The 17,204-nt window shown below is 35.1% G+C and overlaps 1 protein-coding gene across 7 annotated transcripts in view; it reads right to left on the bottom strand.

The window, feature by feature from the left end:
- Nucleotides 1–17,204, bottom strand: part of ARHGAP21 (Rho GTPase activating protein 21) — a 136,202-nt gene that overhangs the window by 39,328 nt on the left and 79,670 nt on the right. For 5 of the 7 annotated variants that reach the window (XM_037037203.1, XM_037037207.1, XM_037037210.1 and 2 more), the window contains exons 5-8: nt 12,454–12,546; nt 10,730–10,808; nt 8,085–8,139; nt 1,122–1,151 (exon numbers count right to left, since the gene is read on the bottom strand). In XM_037037203.1, coding sequence (XP_036893098.1) covers nt 1,122–1,151; nt 8,085–8,139; nt 10,730–10,808; nt 12,454–12,546 — 257 coding nt within the window. The remainder of the gene's footprint in view (nt 1–1,121; nt 1,152–8,084; nt 8,140–10,729; nt 10,809–12,453; nt 12,547–17,204) is intronic. The other 2 variants (XM_037037208.1, XM_037037209.1) reach the window with 1 other exon arrangement.

The following is a 17,204-nucleotide window of genomic DNA, read 5'->3' as shown; positions in this document are numbered from 1 at the left end:
AAATTGTAGGATGTGCAACAAATAAAAATTACAATTGCCTATTTTCTCAAAGGATCAGAAACACGCCCGAAAATTCCCCCACCAATTAGATATAGCCAGATTACTTCCAAAATGTTAAGTTTTATCATTTTCCAGCAGTCGACAGGTTAAATGGCTGCCTAATACAGCTCAGCAAAAGAAGATTCTGATCTCTTGCCAAAACCGAGGTGAAAATATTAAAAATCTTAACCAAACATATTTTTATTTTAATCACTACTGCTATCATAAATAAGGTATCTTGTCTATTAATGATGACTGAGTCCCAGAAAAGAATTAATTTTGATAGATCAGGTCTTTCAACAGCCATGCTAAATATTTTAATATTTAAAATGAGAGGAATAGGCATGTTTAAGAAAGTAAGCACATATACTAAAGGCATAAAAACATTTTTTAAAAAGGTAATTCACCTTTATATGATTCTTATTCTTTAATTTTAAGGTAATGCAAAATTTTAATGTACAAATTTATTTGGTCTCTTTTACTTGTTATAAGGAGACATTCCTCTATTATTAACAAGCAGGCATGCAGCTCAAATTATTTTTTATCAACTATTTGTGAAATTATCTAGCAGCATTTTTAAAACTTAAGAAAAACTGAAATTAAACAGAGTCTACAAAACAGAGCTAATCAATGCAACTCAGGACGGTTCAGCATCTGAGACAGTTAGGTGTGGTGTCATATTACATATCCCCCCCCCAATCAAAACAGGCTGAATTCAAGGCTATCATCATATCCTGTCTTTGCATTAGCTTGCAAATATCAAGCGCACCCACAAACACAACATCACAGCAAAGTACTAAGGAAAAAGAAGGGTGAGATACTTAAAAAAAAACAGATGCAGATAAATACCATGTCTTAACACCAGTTATGCACAGGATACAAAAAAACCCCAAAGCACAAAACCCAATAAAAGAATGAAGAAAACCATGTACTACAAACACACACATTCTGCAAGTTAGTAAGATTAACACTATGGAGAGATTTCTCTAATCACACTTAACAGTTTTAATCGGTTGGCTTATTACAAATCTCTACCAAACATGACTTAAAAATCAAGGAAATGGCTTCTATGCATTTCTTACCAGAGCTGTGACATCCTTTGTAAACTGTAGCTAGCAGAAAATAGGAAAACATAGTAGAAGCTGCTTACTGATAGAAAGACAGAATCATGTCATATTGATGTTGGAAACAGCAAGCTAAAAATACATCTATACTGATTTCTCTGGAAGGTACCAAGAGAGGTAAAGGGCAGTGAAGCAGAAAGAAAAACTTCAGTATCCCTCTAAGCATCTTTTTCTCAGGCTTTTTTCTGGTTCTCATTTGATCTGCCTACCATTCTTGAAAGCAAAATATATCTGGTGACATGCACGCTTCGCCACGATTTTCTTCGGTACGCACTGCTGTCTGACAGTGTGCTACAAAGCTTCCCTTCCACAGGAGCAACATTGATGTCTCTCATTTCCCCTGAGCTGCTTCCATCTCTGCTTCCAGATGACGAAACGAAAGCGCTATTATGCATTTAAAACAGTACAACCTCCTCCTTCCCTGTAAATCAGAGCATAACCACAAGCAGTCGGCTGACTGCAGCTGCCTTTACTATGATTTGGAAATAAAAGAATGACTGCTTTATTAAATAGGTTTCACTCAAAAACTAAGATCCTCAACACTGCACCTTTCACCCTGCTTTATTATGAAAATAACTACTGAACAGACGAAAAACATTATTGCCAGAGCAGTCCTTTTACAATTAGTATTCTAAAACATAAACTTGACTGCAGTGAGAAATTAAAGCTAAGTAGATAAAAGAAAATGTGCATGCCACAATATTTTCAATGCATGAACACAGTCAGTCAAAATATGCATTTTGGATATGTGCATCGACATAACAAACTGATCTTTTAAATGCTGGTTTTATTTGCACCAATATTTTTCCATGAACGGAAAACTGTGGCTGGATGAGTGAACTCTCTGATATAGTATTTCCTACAACTTGTTTGTGCAATTTTATTAGCTATCACCTGAAAGCCGATGGAGGGGAGTGTTCTCTGTGGTCAGTGATGTAGGGGAAGGCTGGCTGGTTAAGTTTCCTGTCTTCTCCAGACCTCTACTACATTAATGTACATTATAAAACTCAAAGAAAAAATGACACACTTATTTGGCCGTGGAACCCATTTTTTCTACGGGTTTTCTCATGATTACTATTTCTGCTAGAAAACGCTGTTCTATAAACAATTATTTAAAGATACCTCCTTTATTTAAATTTGGGGAGGAATATTAGCTTTTAATTAAAAATATATGACTGGAACTATCAAATATTTGAAAAATTATTTTACATACTTCAGACACCACTAAGATTCCTATATAGCAACCCTAAATATGAAATACTCTATATTCAGGGGTTCTCATTTCTAGGTACAATTGTGGCCAGGGGTCCTCAGAAACATCCACATGCATCATGAATTAACAGTGGCCTGAGTAAATAGAATGCCTTACACATACAGATTATTGTCTAATGTAAGCAGATATAGTTGCAATTAATAAAATATTATTTCATTCCAGAGCATCACTGAATTTCCTCACATATTTTCAGCTCATAAACACTAAAAAAGCTTGTTTATATCTCTCTATTTACCTATCTACCTATCTATTTATCTTTCCTAAGAGCTCCTCATTCTCATAAAGTTGGGAACCAATACCATTCAATTACCACCCTCAGGAAATCAGAAATGCCCTAAGGCCACTGCAGTTTAGAATGTGTCCCAAGTAAGCCATGGACATACCTGGAAATAATTCTGGAACTTCTATGGCTATTCTGAGAGATATGGTACAAACACAAACTGCCTTCAAATAAATTTAGGGAACTAAATTAGAATAGGCAATATGACTTAAAGAGTCAATCCTCTTCTCCTAGGATGCCTTTAATTGCTCCACTAGAAAATAAACAAACAACCTACTAAGGCATGTTTTAGACTCCTTCAAGGAGGAAAGTATTCATCAGGGCTTGGGCAAACACTGGGTGGATCATCTGGAGTGAATTACAATGTGCAACTCTTTGAGATGAACATGGAACACACCAATACGGTTTTATACTCGGAACAGTATAAAAAACTCTGTAACGTGCTCATCAATGTGACTGTGGAACACTTTTGCCTGAGGGCATGGTTAAAAAGTACCAAGTCTTTCATTGAGATACATGGGCTAACATATCAATGTTTTAATAAAAATGTATCATTTAATATTAACAGTCTGGAACTTCATTATATGTACAGTGCCTAACAGTAACTAAGTAATCCTAAAATAATCTTTCAATTCAGTGTTAGGAGAGTTGCATCAAAATCACTATTACCATACCAGTGATACTTACACTGTCTAATAAATGGTGAAAACAAACAAAAAATAAAAACCCTGCAGAATACATAAGCTCATAAGAATAAAATCCCTGCCTACCATTTCACTTTAACAAACTGACTCATTAATTTAATGCTATTAACTATAGTAAAAGCAAAAATAACTACATGTCTATCTGTTCAGTAAAATACACGCCAACCGTGCCACAGCGGGGCCTGAGAGAAGGGGATGGTGTAGACATTTTACACCTTTCCAAATTACTTGAAACTTTTCTAACAAGCAAGTACAAGTCTTATATTATGAAAAACTAGCTTTTAAAAAAAGGACAAAGTAACTGCTACAAACTTGCCAAATGTGAACAAATCCCTCCAGATTTCCTACTCCTGCTTCGCTTATCTGGGAACGACCATCTTGATCCACACTGGACCAATGGGCATCTTATTATAAATAGAATATTCTACTGATTATAAAACACAGTAAATGGTTATTTTGAAAGTAACTTTTTCTTCAATTAAAGTCTATAGTCACTATTATTTTCTACACTGTTATTTCAGGTGTACACCATTGTGGTTAGACAATTGCAAAGTGTTCCCCTGATACTTCCAGTACCTACCAGGCATCTATACATAGTTCTAATGAATCTAAGGAAAAACTTGGGCTAAATCACACCTTTGAGTTTGTTTCACATCTTCATGCAGTGGCAAAGAGAGCACCGGACTCTCCGCAGAGATGTGTGACAGAGTACCAGCTCTAAGCTAACCAGCAGTGTGACCGGGTAAACCACCCTAACTCCTCACTGGTACCCAAGTTTAGGGTCAGGCTTTTGTTTCTGACCTGTCGGGGTTCAAACCCTAGTGCCACCGCTTCCTGCCCTGTCACACTAGAAAAGGTGCCTCCCCTTGCTGCGTTTAACTCCAACCAGCACCAACACCCTGGTCACACATCAGACACACCCAAGCACCTCCACAGCTATTAGGATTGATCAACTTAAAATTTAACTTTGAACCCATTGAGCCAAATGCTTCACAAAATATCTTGAGGCAACCACTGAAAAGAATGCCCAGATTGAGTTCTCCTATCATTAGTCTATTCAAGAAAGCATTTAATCAGCTGGCATCACTCTTCAGGTGATTTAATGGGTGGTGGGTATTTTCTTCCCACATGGACATTTGAGAAGTTAACAAAATCATTTTTTTTTTGGAAAATAAAAGAGTAACTGCTTTTCATTTTGTAATAATACCTTACAAATGTGAACCTAAGATATCACAGTCTAACATAAAATTACAAAATACTGTCAAAGTAAATAACATGAATGTAATAGTAACACTACTCCCATCGTTAATCTAGAAAATGTATGTTGGTTTAAAAAATGAGGTTGCCGAGTACATGAGTACTATGACCAGCACTAGTTAATAACATAATGAATTACTCTTAATTTTACTTCATGTGTTTGAATACTCTATCACTGTCACAAGTAAATTAAGAAATTTATTATTATATACTTTTCCTTATGTGAGTAAGTTTTAAACCAAATTACAATTTCTCTGTCACCTCTCATAGATGAGCTGAGCACCTCTAGAACAATGTGGCCCATACACTGGGTTAGGCAAAAGGTTTGTTTTTTTTCCATAAGATGGCTCTAGTCTCGAGCACTTAGTTATCTTTAACTTTATTCAAAACAATTTTGTAAGACTGTATTGTGATAGCTGTCATATCAGAGTACATTAACAACAAAATTGGTGAATTTTTGTGTAGCCATTTAAATATTGAAGATAGAAGAAAATAAGCGACATTTTCAGTGCATTATGCTTTATTGTTTCGAAAAAGGTAAAACACAACTGAAGTGCAAAAAAAGATTTGTGCAGTGTATAAAGAAGGTGCTGTGATTGATGGAACGTGTCAAAAGTAGTTTGTTAAGTTTTGTGCTGGAGATTTCTCTGTGAACAATGATCTACAGTCGGGCAGGCCAGTTGTAGTTGATAGAGATCAAATTGAGACAATCAACATTATACTACGTGATAGCCAATATACTCAAAATACCCAAACCAACAAAGTTATTGGTGAAAATGGAAAAAAAAGTCTTTTATTTTACAGAAAAAAAACCATACAGACTTTTTGGCCAACCCAGTATCACTTCAGAAACACCACTACGTGGACACCCAACCTGTCAGTGCCCAAGCAAACGTACACGAATTACCACAGGCATTCTTCCCTTGGGACAAATACATCTTCAAAAGCATACATTCTGAGTATCAGATTTCAGACCGACGTAAATGCTTCTGAAGGCCCCTTATAGAACTTTTTAGCTCTAGTATCTGTCAGAAGTATTTGTATATTCAGTTTTCTAAATCCCAGATTCTACTTGTGTTTTATTAATAGCTTTAAAAAATGACACTTGTAGATATCAAAGCTAAAAACATTTATCATTTATACAGAACAATAGTTGCCACATCTTAATGTCCTTTATGGAACAATGCGTAGTGGGCATTAATTATATATACTCCTTTAATTCCCAAATGACTTATAGTACATTCAAATGAGAATAAAGCCAGATTTTAAAGTGAAGTTTCCTTTTATCATTACAGGTATGAGCGTTTATGTCTTAAAATTCAAATAACATGTTTTAAAAATGAATTCTCTGCTAGAATATGCCAGAACCCTTTACTGGTAAGCCTTGAAGATCTGTGTGCTCAAGTCACTCGAGGGAACCAATTTTTCCCTTTGTTTGCAATACTTTGTATTTTACCTTTATTTTAAATGTATTTATCTTAAGTGGAATGCAACAAGACAGATTAATTAACCGAATTTTCCACCGGTCACATCCCTAGAAAATCATCCCTTCTACGGCTGCTGCTCTTCGTCAATCAACCACACAGCAGCCCTGACGGCGACTGGCGTCTGCTTCCTTCCCGGGGCATTTAGTACAACGCCAGTCATCCTGTGGCACGTGCACTGCTCGAGAAAGCTCGTCCAACCAGTGCCTTTACTTTGGCAAGGAACGCTGTCTCCTGAGGCTGAGAAGTAAGTTCTGTTTTGGAAGTGCATTCTGTTTTTGAGTCATCAGATGGAAGGAGGCTTCGAGGTAAAGCTTTCCCTACTGTCTATCATCTCAGTTCTCTGTGGTGGGGGAACAGCAGAGAAAGTTCTCTATTTCTAATCTTGTGACTCCCACAGACTGAGCCGGTCATGTCTGCTACTCTCTCATTCTGCTGAATTACCAGGGTGGGCGCTCCACCCCCAGAGCTCCAGGAAAATTACCTTGGGCAGGTGCACCTTCCTTACTGAGGCTCCGGACCCCACAGAACTGCGTACTTACAAGGGTAATCTGCTATCAGTAAAAAGCCACTTTTGAATAAAATCAACACACCTTGAAAACACAAGGTTGAGCTCCATGGGTTTCAGTGAATTACATTTAAATGTCAGTGAATAAGTTGAACCATTAGGATCAGCTTTAGTGACATTTTTTTGTAAAAATAAGTGTTTACCAGATTATTTAGCACTTTTGTTGAGCTAAGGTCAAACTAATGCCTTACAAATGAAAAACATTGCTGAACCATTTCCATTTCCACCACAGAGATTGCATAAGTTCCCTATTTTTCATGAATTAGAAAAAAAACCATTCACTAAAAAGAACTTAAAAAAAAAAACTGTAGTGGTCACTGCTATTTCCTAGATCTAATTGTTAGCTTTTAGTTAAACAGTTTTGCTCAGGCTATTCTATTCTACAGAACTGCAAAGTTAATTGAGGAAAAGTACTAGTTTCTCAAATGAAATTTATATATTTTATCATCTTTTTACTTCCAGCAATATTTAAGCTTAATAAAGGAGGTAAATATTCCATTCCATTTATTTTCTTTCTAAAAATGAGAAAAATGTTTTAGCCTTGACTGCTGTGGCTCTGTTGGTTGGGTGTTGTTCAGCAAAGCGAAAGGCCAGTGGTCTGATTCCTGATCAGGGCATATGCCTGGCTTGTGGGTCCAGTCCCTAGTTGGGGATGGATGTTCCTCTATTATATCTAAGTTTCTCTCCCTCTCTTTTCCCTCTTTCCCCTCCCTCTAAAATAAATAAATAGATAGGTAGAATGTTTTTTTAAAGGAGAACAATATTTTAAACTAAATACTCAAGTTTTCAATAACAGTTTCATCTCCTAAGACCTTAATATATCTTCCCCTAAGTTGTGGATTCCACTAATTGCGAATATTACTAATAAAATAAATTGATACTGTGAAACAAAACTGCTTGCCAAGTTAATTTATGAACAGTAATACTTACTGGAAAATTAAGATGGCTTTCACAAAACTCCTACATTAGGAAAAGAAAAAGATTCTAATTCCTGGGGATGTGCATTGGCACCTTGAGGTTTGACTTCCCGTCAAATGACCGCCTAGAAAGCAACACTGGGCTAAACTCTAGGGAATCTCACCCCAAACAACAGCAGTAAGGAGAGCTCACTAGGGAATCAATAACACATTTTCGTGTCACTTAATTGCAAAATATTGACAATGGTCTTCCCCCCACTTTTTTGGTAAAATGTGGAGAATTCCAGACTCTGCTAATTGAACCAGAGAGTTTGTTTGTTTTTTTTTCCCCTAGAATTAAAAAAAATTCAATCTACCTCTTCTTTAAAATCTCTTTAAATTTTCTAAATTAACACTCATGACTAAAAAACAACTCATATTTGCATAAATAAAACTTACCACTTGGAGAATGTCTTCATCTTTTGGCATAACACTAAGTTCCAATGTTGTATCACTGAAATTAAATATACAAAAACACTATTTTAGGGGAAGTGGAATGTGTAAAGAAGTCATAAAAGGAAAAGTAGTTAACTCAGAAATATTTCTTAAATTGCTTAAGAGTTTACGTTTTGGTTTTTCTAAATGTTTACTTTTCAAATGCAAACCATTAAAATGAAGAGAAATAACTTTTACAAATATATGCTAATGATGTATGAAAAAGCACCCTAACATATGTTTGAGCTATTCATATTCAGTCAAGACTACTTTATTATTTAGAAACAATTTAATTTAGAAACAAAGTATATTACTTGTATTAATCAGCCCTGTATCAAAATTCATGGTTCCATAATTTGTTATTATTTTATGTCAAGTAACAGAACAAATCACACCTTTTTAGCACATATTCTCATTATTTATCAATTTAAAAGTACATTAACATAAAAATAACCAAAACTCCTGGAAATTTAACATTTCAAGCAATATTAATCAAGCATTCTCATTTTGAAATATCCCTTTTGGCCTCAGAGGTGAAGGAAATCAGACTTGACCATCACAACCGGTTTTTAAAATCTATATAGCATTTCAACTACTGTATTTGCTTTCTTCTCTGTGATTTAATTTTAGAGCCTTTACAAGAACACTAAACGCCTCATTTCATTTTGGTACTGTAAATTTCCTCTTTAAAATAGTAGAGTTTCTCTACATTTGAAAAAGTTCAAAGGGGTAAATTATACTGAGTCCTGTGACCTGGAATTGCATGTAGATAAGGCCAGGGGAGTGGTGCTGTCCCCACTGATGCTTCAGCGTCTAACCGAACAATATTAGATAGAATTTTCCCCAGTACAATCACGAGATTAAAAAAAACCACCAAACGAACAACAACAAAAAAGAAAACAAAATCTACTAATTTATTGGTGTCTGTTTTCAATAAATCCAAACCCCTTATAGGAGGGTTCATAAATGCTAAGAGAATAGAAAACCAGTAAGAACCACAGGTTCAAATAAATGTAACCACTAAAATATGTAGGCATGTGTATGTCAATATTTAGAGTTGGTAGAAAATACATACTGATGTTTCGATAAATTCTTCTACAAGGATACATTTTTATATTAATACACTGCATCTCAATGGCTTTGTGCTGCATTATCCATTTGCTACCAACTGCAGACAAAAGGAACACAGTTTTGTTTGTTTTTTTAAAGAAAATAAGATCATGAAAAAACAGTATTTCTCTATTTTTCAAATAGCTTACTGGCTGAAAAATTAAGAATATCATTTCAAAGTGTTATTACTCTGAAAGATGAACTGTACCAGTAACAAAAATATTAATGTAGGTTTTCAGGAAAACAAAGAACAAGTTATGGTCACTAGAAAAATATTATTTTTAAAAAAGAAATGTTAACAAATATAGCAAAAGTCCTCAAATTACAGGCTGACAAAATATACTGGTATATTTATAATGATCTACATTATTTTCAAGAAGAGAAATTTGGGGTGGATCTCCCCACTGCCTCTACAGAGACTTTAAATGCTTCACCAGTCCCCAAGTCTCCTCCATACCTTAAAATCAATTGTAGGTTGATTCTTATAAGAATCAATTCTTATAAGAATTATAAGACCTACAATTCAACATTACAGGACAGATTTAAGATGTGCTTTCTCTAAGGATGTCTTTATATATTAAAACACTAAGAATACTCTGAGATCAATAAATCAGGGTCACATTATCTAATTGCAAAAATGATACTGCATTAGGGCATCTGTGTAAATAACATATTATAACATGAGCTGCTTTAGACATGGGTAGGGGAGCTTGATAAATATCTTCACAAAATAAAAAATTCATTTTAATTACAGATGAGTGGGTATGGCTAACATAAGGCAATATATAATCTAGAAATTACTATATTTGAATCTGAGAAGAACCTCCCACAATAGTGATGATCTAGAAGCTGGACCCCAGATTAACGCCTACTCTTGACAGAAATTCAATATGGCTTTCAATTTCTTTCTTTGTAATTAAAAAAAAAAAAACCTTTCTAGGTTTGTGGTAAAGAGAAAGAGAGTAAGACTAAATTATCTTTGAGGTCCTATAGACAGTCACTCTACAAATATTTATCTACCTTTAAAACTCATAATTCTATCATTCTGTACAATGTAGGCAAACTAATGAATTGTAAGAATATCTTGCCGTCTTGGTCAAAACAAATGAATATATCTGAGCCAAGACTATTACTCAGTGAGTTATGTAAAGATAACTTATCTTAGTAAGAGGTTTTAAGATCATTTATGAATACATTTAGCTATACTTATAAACAAATTAACACTTATCATTTCAAATTGAAGTGGGAAATTTACAAAAAACCTAAAATGTGTGCCTCTTAAACTCTGGAGTTCTAATCACAAGTCTGACAGGCCCCGCCGAAGCAAAGCCACCAACTAAGCTGTCCTTGTAGTTTCTTCCCGGCAACCCCCACATGCGCCATGCGCGTCAAGTCCCACATCTTCATCACAGCACCACACCAGTTCCCCACAGGAGTGCAACACTCCACAGACTTAGACCCATCTGTAGCAAAAATTAATCTCATTTCAAGAATCTTACCTGTTCTGAATTAAAGCAATTACTTGGGAATATGTCTTTCCAATAACACTTTCTCCATTGACTTTTATAATTCGGTCACCTTCAAAGAAGAGGTAAAAAAAACATATATATATATATCAAATGAGGAATTCCTAAAGAAAGTCACTTCTGAATACTTTTGAAATATATCTTTTAATTAATTAATTAAAATAAATTTTTTAATTATTTTTCATGAAATATATCTTGAGAAACATCTTTTACTGAATCCTTGCTCATTGTTTTTTAAAACATCTTTTTAAAAAAGTACTTTTATAGTATCTTTAAAAAAAAACCTAAATTTTAATATATCCAGCTTCTTATGAAATATAGCCATGTTTTAAATAAGAGTTCCAGTCACTTGAGAATTTGGACACCTCAAAAGGTATAATTATCAAGTGACCACAGTGCTACTGTACTATTTATGCCCCTAATAGCTATTTTCTGAGTTGTAGTTTTCCTGTTTACTTTGTCATCTGTGAGAGAGAAACATTATTTCACAAATTACACAACTGATTGTTTTAGTATCTCAGTGTCCTCCAAACCCAGCCCAGCTGAGTTCCTTGTACTATTCTCTGAATCTATTTAGTTTATTGATTAGGGCTCTATTATAAACTTAAATATGGGTCTGCATAAGGTTTTGATGTTTACACATGTTAACTTGTTCTTCATTTTAATGGAGAAATGGATGGACATTTGGATTACTCAGAAAAACTCGGGAGAGTAGAAAGGAAAAGCCTGGGAGAGAAGGGGCAGGTGCAAGAGGAATAAAGAGAAAAAATGTCCTTTGTGCTGATCACAGTATCTCTATTTCATCTTCTCAATCTTGTGATGCCTAGAATGTGACAGGTGATATATTCTAGGAAATGGGATCTCATATGTACACTGACAGGCACATTTTATATATTAATGATATTGAAATTAGGCTTACTTTAAGTATGATAAAAAAGATAATTAAAGTAGGTAATAAAGGTAGGTAACAGTGCCTTCTCATAAATCTTAACAATGACACTCGTTACAGATATTTGATAATACCTGTAGCTAGAAAGACAACATATTTATAGCTAAAACGATAACACTTCATTCAAAAGGCAACAAAAGATAGTTTTTCACTAGTACCCATTTTAAATTATTCCATGCTTAAAAACATGAGCAAAGAGCAACTATTTTAGAGTATGGATTAATCTAAATGAAATATCTACTTAGTTTTTATTAAAAATCACAAACCAGAAGATATTTCCAGAACGAACCACTTGTCAGACCATACCCACTGATACCTATATGAGGCTAAGCTTGCACTGCAGCAGAGATTAGGCACTTTGTGTAGAGCAAACTAATGAATTCATATCAGGTACTTTCAGAACTTGGAGATCCAAGAAGAGTATTTTCAATTATGTCAGTAAATATCTCCATCCTTTTCCTGTGCTGTAATCCTCTGTCAAAATGAAATGTGTGCAACACAGGCTCTTTAAAGGGCCTCCAAGAGTTCACTGTATAAGTGGTAACCAAAAGAGCCCACAATTTGTAATTCATATTATTTCTGTACAAACACACCCATTTGGGTACCAAGAAACATAACCGAGGTCTCAAAAGTAGTAATAATAGATGTGAAGAGAAAGAAAGAAAGAAACACACAAAAAGATAGCTAAGAAAAATTAAAAAAGCAAAAGAGAAATGAAGAGGTGTTGTCTGAAGAAGAGTATCGGCACCTGTGCACAGTCCGGCTTCAAAAGCAGGTCCTCCTTCCCTAACCTGCTTCACAAATATGGTGTCCATGGGCTCCAGGCGGTTCCTCTGCTTTCCTGCGGGAGACAGAAGACCCCAAGGCACGGCTGTGCTTGACAATCCTTTATTAAATCCCCAAATGTAAAACGATATTTAATTGAAACAATTAAGCACAGATTCTCAATGAAGTAGTAAATACATACCCTAAATCTGGGTGCTAAAATCATAATTTAGGGGTTTTCATTAATTCAAAAATTTATGTTGTTTCTTCCATAAGACAACAGTAGCAACAGTTTCCATTTACTGGGCACATTCCCTAGGTACCCACATTTTGTATGTACCCAGTAAATATAAGTACTACAGTAAGTACTGTGCATAGCTCAGGGCTGATTCCTATAGCAAGTAAGTATTACTATCACCAAGGCATAAGAAAAGTGAGGCTCAGAGAGATCAAATAAATTCTCCAAGGACACATTCTTAGATTACACAGGCAGTATTCTACCACTTTTTAACACTGCACTGTGCTAAGGTTTAAGCTATAATGATGAACAAGACATAGTACTTCCCCTTTAAGGATCCTGGGAGGAAAGAGACAAACAAAGAAGGGCACTATAGTATAAAAAGCATACAGTCCTGACAGTGAGGAGCGCACCATCACCCTGCAAATCAAGTACTTCACAAATCGCTGTCCATGAATCACCTGCAGTAACATCTCCGGGGCTTGCTAAAAATCAGTGGGGTCCAATCAGAAATCTGCTGTGTCAACAAGTTTTCCAGGTGAACCATACACCCACTAACACTTGAGGATGACTAACAGTTTCAGTAAAATAGAAGCCAGGGGAAGATTCACAGATAAGAGGACAATTAAGCCAAATGACAAGCATCATGGCAAGTACTGTGGGAGAACACAAAGGTAGGCAGTGATTCTCAGAGTGGTCCCCAGACCAGCAGAATGGGTATCACTGAGGAATGAGATAGAAATGCAAATCTGTGGACCCCACCCCAGATCTACTAGGGAAACAAACCAAACCAAAACAAAAAACCTCTGAGGTGTCTGTAATGCTCACTTCCTTTTGAGAACCCCAGCCCCGACCTTAAAGAAGAATATAACAGGCAACATGCACGAAGTAATCTACTACTTGTTAAACAGCAGCACTGGGCAGAAAATGACTGAGTGTCAAATACAAAGGCTTTATAATGACTGCCATATAAAACTGAATTTTTATCACACTGTATCACAAAAGTGGCTCAAAAGAAGTTTCCCAGTAGAAGAATACTGATCGGTGGCTACCCTCACATATTTACCTACCTATACTGAAGGAAGTCCTCCTAACTAGTGAACAGCTAACTCAACTACCAAAAAAGCAACAGGTTTGGTGGAAATTGCTTATTTTAAAAACCAGCAGATTCAAACCCTCTGCCTTGTCACTTAATAGTCCAGTTGCAATTCAGTCAACTTTTGTACTTAAAGAAATCATTACTTTTTCTTCTATAATATAAATACTTATTCTGTTTTTATATACATCAAGGACTTCTATGAAGACTAAATGAGAAAACAGGTAAAAGCACTCAGTATAGAAAATAATTGTAGTAATTTCTCAGTAGGTGTATATTTCCGTTCTTCCTTGCATTGTGCTTAAATGAGAAGGACTATTGTCCTATTTTTATGTTCTCAAGAATTAAAATTTTGAATACTTATAAAACATCCTTTCAAAATATCTCTATCCAATTTTAAATACTATAAATTTACATTAATTATACACCAGATATTTTTCCAAAAAAACTTCAAACAGCCTTCTCTCTACGTCCAGATAACATGAAAACATTATGAATCCGTTTGTTCCCTCTGACGAGCTATAACAGATATGACAGACAGCCATGATTGCTTTCTCCATGAGATTTAGGAGTAAAAAGACAACAAATATTAGTTAAATCCCTACTACAAAGAAGAATGTCCTTATTTTTAAAGTACTTAGGGCTTAATTATATCTGCAACTTCAGTTTCAAATGGTTTGGGGGTAAAATAAACCAAGACACCCACACACCCAGATGCACACATAGTTAAGCGAACATAGCCACATGTAAATTGTTGAGTCAAGATGGACAGCATTTGCTTGCTGTACTTTGAAAATCATTTTTTGTTAAAAGCTGGGGGAATTTTCCTGTATGTGCCAGGCTTAACTTTCCTTCATAAGTTATCACTCACTATCCAAAATTACAGTTTTATTTGCTTACATGTTGGCTGTATGTCTCTCCCACTAAAATGAAGAGCAGGGATTTTGTCATGTTACCTGATATCCATGACACCTACAACAATACCTGACAGACAGCAGTTCAATAAGTAACTATTTAATTAATGAAAACATTTATTATCTGGCTTAAGTCTCACAAGACTTCAAGATGGGCTTAGGATCCTAAAGTCACCATTGCACTGAGGAAAAAAACAGAGAATGTACTTGCAAAGAGACGAAGAAGGGATTTGAACACAGGTTGGACTCCAAACGTGGTGTTCCATGTAGCTTCAGAAGGAACTGAACTACTTACTCATTTGCCAAGCTTTACCAAATACATGTAGACAGTACACTTAGCAATTAATCTGAAAGGATGCAAACACTTAACTCCAATTGGTAGTCAGGCTAGGACCCTCTGTGGCCAACTTGCCATTCACAACAGTTGGCATAAGGAAAACCATCTATTTTCTCTTGGCTAGAGATATGAGGGTTTAATAAGTTTTATTGCATCAAGTCACTGCTTTCAAGAAAAGATTTATGTAATAAAAGAAACACTTCTTATTAATGTATTCTAGTCTACTGTGTCCCAAAGGTGATAATACCAGACTCATATTTAAAAATATATAATGTCAATGACCATTAATGAATTCTACAAGTAATAAAAAGCTGGCTGAATAGCGATATAATCACTTTTGAAAATCTTTTGATAGAAAATTTCATGTACACAGAACAATTTGTATGTAGTGCAAAATAATTCAGTTCTAATTTCCGTAAAGGAAATACTGATTTTGCAATGAGTGCTTGTGTAAAACAAAATGACACTTTGCCATCGACAAATCTCTCAATATCCTATGCCTAAAAACATATGAATAAACTTAAAAAACATACGAACTACACTAAAATAAGAGGCTAATCCTATAGCCAAGTCCTATCATACCTGCTGAGAGTTACACTTTTGATTTTTGTTTCTGGGCTTCCCTTTCTGGACTTTCTCCAAAATTCTGACTTGCTATTACTACCTAAGTATTATCCAATTCCTCTGGACAACAGAAACATCTCCCACAGATATCTCTTACTCACAGGCAGGTTCACTAAGAAATACACTTCTCTTCAATTTCCACATTCTTTGACTCCAAGTCTTGAGTTAACCACTTAGTTCCTTAATTTGAACAGTGTCTGTTTAATATTTGCTTCCTGCAATTCTGCCAGAATTGGAAATCAATGGTATCAAATTTATCATGTGTTATTCAATCTCTTATGTCTCTATTTTTTGTAAGTCAACTTCTAGATATGCAAAACTAAAAGCCCAGTCCTGAATCCTGGCAATTCCCCAGGAAAAATGATTCTCCACTTCCATGGCCGATCATTTGGCCGAGTCCGATGGCTTTCTTGGCAATTCTTAGCATAAGCCTCTTTCAATTCTACATCTGCATTTTATAACTTCCCAATTTTTTGAAAACACATAGGACATGTTAAATACCTTATTCATGTGTCATTCCCTTGACCTTATCAAAAGAAAGGAAAATGATTCCTTTTAGCACCCACATGTAACTAAATCTTTCTATATTTGAGAAAGGGAGTAAAAATTGTATATGGACTAAAATGGCTAAAATTATCAAGTACAAAAAAGTTTCATTTTATGCTATTTAATGTAAAATTAGTAAAGACTTAAACAAGAAGACAAAAAGTATACATGAATTTACCTGAAGCTGAATATTAGACTTTGAAATAAGAAAGCATGCACACACTTTTACATTATTATAAGTACAATCAGTTGGAGAAAAAATAACTTAGGTAACTTGCCATCCAAACACTGGATGAAGGCGTAGGTGGACATGATTTTTATTCTCCATATGGAGTATAATGGAGTAGGGCCCACAGAGAGTGGGCCCTATGACCAGGTTACATAGTTTAAAATCTCAGCCCTATGAACAACAATTAAAATAAAAAAATTAAATCTCAGCTCTACCACTTATTTTTCAAGTATTTGGAAAATACTGCAGATTCTGCAGTATTTGGTACATGCTTGTATTAAAAATTAGTTGTCTATCAGAAACTCAAATTTAATTGAGCCCCCTATATTTTATCTGGCGACCCTATCACCAAGTGATTTTAGACAAATTATTTATTTATTCTGACCCAGTAAGGTTGCTATATCAAAACAGATAATCCATTAAAATGCTTACATAATGTCTCATACACTTACTACTACTCTAGTTGATGACAAACCTTCATCAGGATGCTTTTATACAAAAAGGTTTGTATACAAATCAGGATGGTCAAGGTCAGAGTGGTCATCACACTGCAAGTGCTTGATAAATAGTGGCTCAAGGAGTATACAACCTTAACTGTCATATTATGGGCAAGTCTAGGAATACAGTCCAAAGAACAGGGACACTAAAGAAAAGGTGGAAAAGTAAGGAAGACTGTACCAACAAATTCCCAGTAGCTGACAGGAACGACACATCTATCTCCAAAGGGACTAACACTGGAGTGCTTCTTCG

Source organism: Sturnira hondurensis, unplaced genomic scaffold (genome assembly GCF_014824575.4).
Source record: "Sturnira hondurensis isolate 20B ecotype Veracruz unplaced genomic scaffold, ASM1482457v3 Scaffold0022910, whole genome shotgun sequence".
Classification (NCBI taxonomy): domain Eukaryota; kingdom Metazoa; phylum Chordata; class Mammalia; order Chiroptera; family Phyllostomidae; genus Sturnira; species Sturnira hondurensis.
The sequence above is the reverse complement of the archived record's forward strand: the minus strand, read 5'-3'. Positions and strand labels throughout refer to the sequence as shown.